The sequence below is a fragment of the Olea europaea genome, chromosome 1, assembly GCF_002742605.1.
Source record: "Olea europaea var. sylvestris chromosome 1, O_europaea_v1, whole genome shotgun sequence".
In the NCBI taxonomy this organism is placed as follows: domain Eukaryota; kingdom Viridiplantae; phylum Streptophyta; class Magnoliopsida; order Lamiales; family Oleaceae; genus Olea; species Olea europaea.
In genome coordinates, this window is record NC_036237.1 from 27233849 (window position 1) to 27239720 (window position 5872).

General features: G+C 32.1%; 1 protein-coding gene across 1 annotated transcript; it reads left to right on the plus strand.

The window, feature by feature from the left end:
* The first annotated feature begins 369 nt into the window (after nucleotides 1-369).
* On the plus strand, nucleotides 370-3434 carry LOC111399349 (CBS domain-containing protein CBSX3, mitochondrial). Its single transcript, XM_023026610.1, has 6 exons — nucleotides 370-566; nucleotides 1443-1705; nucleotides 1849-1930; nucleotides 2712-2785; nucleotides 2919-2979; nucleotides 3085-3434. Exons 2-6 carry the CDS (start codon nucleotides 1448-1450, stop codon nucleotides 3225-3227), a joined length of 618 nt encoding a protein of 205 aa, XP_022882378.1. The 5' UTR covers nucleotides 370-566; nucleotides 1443-1447; the 3' UTR covers nucleotides 3228-3434.
* Nucleotides 3435-5872: the final 2438 nt, after the last annotated feature.

Here is a 5872-nt window from a genome sequence, read left to right on the forward strand (position 1 = left end):
TGGCCCATAAATTTTTGCACACATTAGTCTCTCCTAAATTTTCTTTCATCAATCATTGTTTTGCCATTTTCTGGCACAAGTAGACATGTCTTAATCATCGTTGGATTTAATAATAAATTCAATAGTTATTTTTGGAAAAAATGTATCTTGATATAGTGATTTTTTTAAATATTTGTGGTTAAAAAAATTGAATTTACGCGTAATATTATTTTATTAGAGAATGTATGATTGAAAATAAAAATGTATTTCGGTTAAAATGGAGCCCAAAAAGGCTAAACTTCGTGAGTGTATCATGTCATGCATGTGAAGACACATACACATGGCGGCCACTGCTTTGGTCATGATCCCTTCATGAATGCCACTACCATGTGCCAGTGGCAGCTTACGAGTGTGCTTTATGCAAGGACTCCCCAATATAAAATATTTTATAAAGGAGTGATAAAAATTAGGTTTATTAATTGAAAGCTGGCTATAAACTTGGGCAGATTTAACTGAAAGCCCTAGTCTTTTGCTCTTTTCTCTGTTTTTGTAGGACTGAACCCTCTTCAAGAGATATCTCAACTCAGGTTAGTTTGTTCAGTCACAGTTTCAGTAATCTGCTCCTGATCCGATGTTTTTATATATTTTCTTGTGAAGACATTAAGGGTTTAATGAATCTTGTATATTTTGTGTTTTTTGCGTGAAAAAAAGCACTAATTTTATGTGGGTTTCTTGTATATTCAAGAAAAATAGTCTTAGATGTTTTGGAAAATGGTTAGTGGCTCGAAAACTTGTTTGAGGTCCTTTATATGGAGATGTGTAACAGATATAGACAGGGGCCCTAAGTAAAAATGAAAGAATCCCTTTGAAATTTGCAGTTTTAAGCAAGCATGTTAAACTGTACTGTAACAGTATCAGTTCTATTTACTTCTTAGTAAGTGTCTTAGATTTGGTGATTATATGGGTGATAGTTCTTAGAAAAAAATTACTTTTATGAATCATTTGTGGAACATATAGATACCCTTCTGTTTATCTATCGATGCAGTTTACATGTAGAGAAGTCTGCTTTACATGCCAAAAGAAGGGCTGTTTCTGAGGAGATAATTAGTTTATACTCAACAATTAAGCTCCATACTTCTGATTTCCAAAATGAATTTTACCTTGAATACTAGTAGAGTGGTTTCGACATTAATTTTTTGGGTTATTTTTCTTTATAAAACATTTGCATCTTAATTCTTTGGCCAAACTTCGATTTCGTTAGTCAACACTTCGCAAACAATGCATTAAATTGGCTTGTGTACATAGTAGTTTCAGGATAAATGTGCTGGCATATGATTAAACTTTTGTGTCTTTGTATATAGAAAAGCTGCTCTGTTCACTATTCTTTGAGCAGAACAGCTGCTGAGTTAACTAGATGAACTTTGATGTTTTCTGATCTTCAACGTGAACTTCTTTCATTTTAGGCAGTATGCAAGGAGGAATTCGATCGATCTACTCACACGGAAGTGTATTCAAGAATGCTGTTCTACAACACGTGCGGCTGGTGAATCCAGCCACGCGGTCTCTTCTGTTTGCTCGTCATGAGTCAGCTCAAGCTGCTAGTATCGATGAGCAGGGTTTTGAAAGCACCATAATTTCTGACATTCTAAAAACCAAGGGGAAAAATGCTGACGGGTCCTGGCTTTGGTGCACAACAGACGACTCTGTGTATGATGCTGTGAAGTCTGTATGTACCATTGACAATTGATTCAATAGAAGCTCTCGTCTGAGTTTGACTAAATTCATATGTTCTTTATTAGTATATTTGATACATTGTTTTGTCAATGTGAGTAGAATCTAACATGATTATCTTGAAATTATCAACTGCAGATGACACAGCACAATGTTGGAGCATTGGTTGTCGTTAAACCTGGGGAGCAAGAGTCAATTGCTGGCATTATTACTGAAAGAGGTAAAGTTTAAATTCTTGGGTTCAAATTGAGAATCCTTAGATCATAGGTCGGACATATGTAATGCCCTTGTATAGCTAAATCTAAACTGTTGATCCCACCAAGTTGTTACTTAATAAGATTAGATTTTGTGTGGTATATGTATAATCCATGCATAAGTAATGAACTACTCACTTTTATCCCTGAAAACAGCTCAAAAATGTTAATTGTCCTTGTTCAGTGACCTATATTCTGGTAAATATTTGTTGCAGTCATTTCTCAGGTGCATTATTTTGAGATCGTGAATTTGGAGATCCGCAAAAGAAACTATAGATTGTAGATCGAACAGATTTTTTGCACGTGTCGAGTCTATGATGTATTCTTTGATGCTTGTGAGGTCATTCCAGATGATGCTTAAGGGTTGCAGTTCTTGAGCATTTCTACTGTTTCAAGAATTTTGCTTACAAGATTTTTCGATTTAATTACAAACTGATAATTGACCAAACTTCTATAAATTAAGCCTCCATTAAAGAATTTATAAAATGATTTAATTCATAAATAAATAGAAATGAGTTGTGGATAAATGGATAATACTTGTGGGTCCATTGGAATGTGTTGTTGACAATGAAATTTGACCATTTATAAATTAATTATTAGTTTGCCAAACGGATTATAAGCTGAAATAAGGTCCCTCAGAATTACTTACCTGGGAACTTATATAGCATTGGAGGATGCATCTTTGGTGTATGCAAGTGCCGATTCCCACAATTTTGTTTTGATGACGTTCTCTTAATGTTTTCCCAGATTACCTAAGGAAAATCATCGTACAAGGAAGATCGTCAAAGTCGACAAAAGTTGGGGACATTATGACTGAAGAGGTAATCCCAGCTAGTTCCTTCAAGAAAATCTCTGAAATTTAGTACTTTCACTTCCTAGTTAATGTTCTTATGGTCTTTCTTACAATGATGGTAAAAATGTGAGATTCTGAACTCTTATGGTTGGCTATTGTAGAACAAGCTTATCACGGTAACACCAAATACCAAAGTTTTGAAGGCAATGCAACTAATGACAGGTATACCTGCTACTCATGCAGATAAAGTGAATCGAATGCAGCAACTGCAATTGATTATTGGTGTTAAGGGAAAATTAGAATGTAATTTTCAACTCTGATTTGCAGATAACCGTATTAGACACATTCCGGTGATTAATGATAGTGGTATGATTGGCATGGTTTCCATTGGAGATGTGGTTCGCGCTGTGGTGAGCGAGTATCGGGAGGAGTTGAACCGCTTGAACGCCTTTATACAGGGAGGATACTGAGTGCTGATGACAATGAAAAACAGATTGATCAGATAAACGTGTGCTGTTTGGAAATCTCGAGTTCTGTAAATATTGTGTGGTATGCGTCTCATGGATTGTCTGTTATGTTGTTATCCTTAAGAAGATGAAGCTTGTCGTTGGGAATAAAATGCACTCTTTAACAATGTTCGTTAATGTTATTTTGGCTTATGAACCGGCTTATGATAATCGTGTTTTTCTTTTAAATTATATTTGGTTCATCATTTTTTGTTGACAAAGTTTACGAAAGGTGAGAAAATTCGTGCTTTATAGTTTTGGGGGCATTAGGTACTTTAAAAACCATCCAAACCTAGTGTATGCATTTTTCAATTGACTAAATCAGGATTTTTTTTAACAATAATTTAGTAAAATAAATTTAAATTATATGTAAAAAAATTGCTTATAAATAAAAAATACAGTAATTAAAAATTTATATATAATGTACTTATAACTAAAAAATTAGTTATAAGTTAAATTTTTTTCCTAGGTAAAATATTCTTCATAACTTAAAATATACTAATAAAGTAAAAAATTACTTATAAGTATAAAAAATTATGAGTAAAAATTTTACTAATGTGTAAAAATTAGTTACCAAGGAAAATTTAATTATATAAATATTTCATTTTTTTAAGTAAAAATGAACTTATATGGAAAAAAAACTGCTTGCGTGTGAATCCCATTAATGAATAGAATTTTTTCATACAAAGAATTATAAATTAAAATTTTATGTACATATTTACTTCAAATGATTTACATAAAGCATGTTTGAGTCCCATTTTTTTTGGAAATAATGTATTTTGGAATAGTATTTTGATGGAGAATGTTTAGTTAAAAAATAAAGAAAAATTCTAAATTCGTGTATAATATTAATTTTTTGAAAAATGTGTAATTAAAAAGAAGAGAGAAATTTTTTTTACAAAAAAATAAAATAAAAATGAGAATCAAATACGAGCATAGTCAGAAAAAGGGATCAATAGTCTTTCTCTAGGATCTACCTTTCTGCATATGGGCATGTATATAATTTTATTTTATTTTATTTAAAAAAAAAACTTCTAAACATGTTGGATAATAAGCTCATTAAATTCAGGATCTTCCGCCGTGCAAATTTTCCAGAAAACAAACTCACAGGCACGTAGGTTTATGGCCAGTCCAAATATTCCAAATCCATTAGCTTTTGGGTGGAATTGCCATAATATGGTCATTCTTCTTAGCAGGAATTATTATAGTAGGATAATGGTTAGGAGGATTTGATAGGCATGATGATATTATGATTTTCTAGGTTTAGTCAAGGCTTAACTCAAGCTCGTTTTAAATATGTGAGATACTATTCTATATCTTGTTTAAGCTTTATCCCTTCTCCGGTTTTGTTTTGTTTTTTCATTACCAATGGAATATCCTTCACTATTTTATTAAAAATAAAATGAAACGATAAGCTAAACAAGCAAATATTTGGCAAATAATCATATAAATTGGTAGAGGAATGGAAGCACATCTTGCATCTTCTATGATTCCTTCGACCAGCCTTTAAAATGAGAAGTAGGTCTTCAGCAAGGAGATATTGCATGGCTCTTCAACTTTGGCAAACTTGGTCTCAAAAGCTTATACAAAGACCTATAAGTATGAATTGGATTATTTTAAAAAATCGTTATTAAAAATTTCCCATAAATCGGACCCTCATAAATACCCAAATCAGTACTTTAAAAACCCCATCATAACCTGCTTAAAACAAAATAAAGTAGATATTTTGTCAATTTAAATAAGAAAAAAAAGATTATTATGAAAATAATATCACCAAGGATTGTTTGAAAAAGTTTCTGATAAAAATTTAGCTGATTTTGATTAAAGTTGATAAATTGCGTATTTGAAAAATTAATAAACATTTATGTATTTTATGAAATATGTGATTAAAATAAATTTTTCACTTTTTTACCTCAAATTGTTACTAACTTTTTATGCTATCCCAAACAAGCACCAAGTCATAGAGAAAAAGAGATTTGATTATTTAATTTTCAATAAACAGTAGGTCCCGCATGTTTATATGTCCTCTTAATTCCAATTGATGAAATTAACTAGTGAGGGAGACTTAGGTTTGTGGTAGGGGGCCAGGCTGCCAAGCCCTTATATCTCTGAAAAATGCTCCTTGTACAATAGAGTGTACATTCTAGTGTACACCCTTCTTACATGAGAGGGAATCCACACTGATCAAAAAATTTGTGGATCCCCTCGTATGTGAAGGGGCTGTATAAAAGAGTGTGAAACTCTAGCAAACATGTAGCATCCTTCTATATCTCTATCGTCAGTTGTCATATTATCGAAATTTGTGATATATATAATCAATATTTTGTGCTTGTTGGGAATAACTTAAAAAGTTATCGAAATTTTGAGATTAAAATCAACAATTAATTTTTACTGTATTGACAAATGTATTTTATATGCTTATCTAGACCTCTAAGCTTTATTAGGGGCGGAGCTAGAAAATTTTTCCAGTGTTGGCACAAATTTTTTATTAAGACAAGCATTTCTTCCAATTTTTCCCGAAGTGCAGGTTTTCCAATTTTATGGTCAATGTGCAGGTTTTCTCCCAAAGTTGACTACATGGCTCCGCCCATGAGCTTTATTACCTTAAT

Bases quoted from the DNA above. Each gene is read 5' to 3' on its own strand.
- LOC111399349 (XM_023026610.1), top strand. From the start codon at position 1,448: ATGCAAGGAGGAATTCGATCGATCTACTCACACGGAAGTGTATTCAAG. The intron at 2,786-2,918 runs GTAATCCCAGCT...TGGCTATTGTAG, and splicing joins GGGACATTATGACTGAAGAG to AACAAGCTTATCACGGTAAC. The intron at 2,980-3,084 runs GTATACCTGCTA...TCTGATTTGCAG, and splicing joins GGCAATGCAACTAATGACAG to ATAACCGTATTAGACACATT.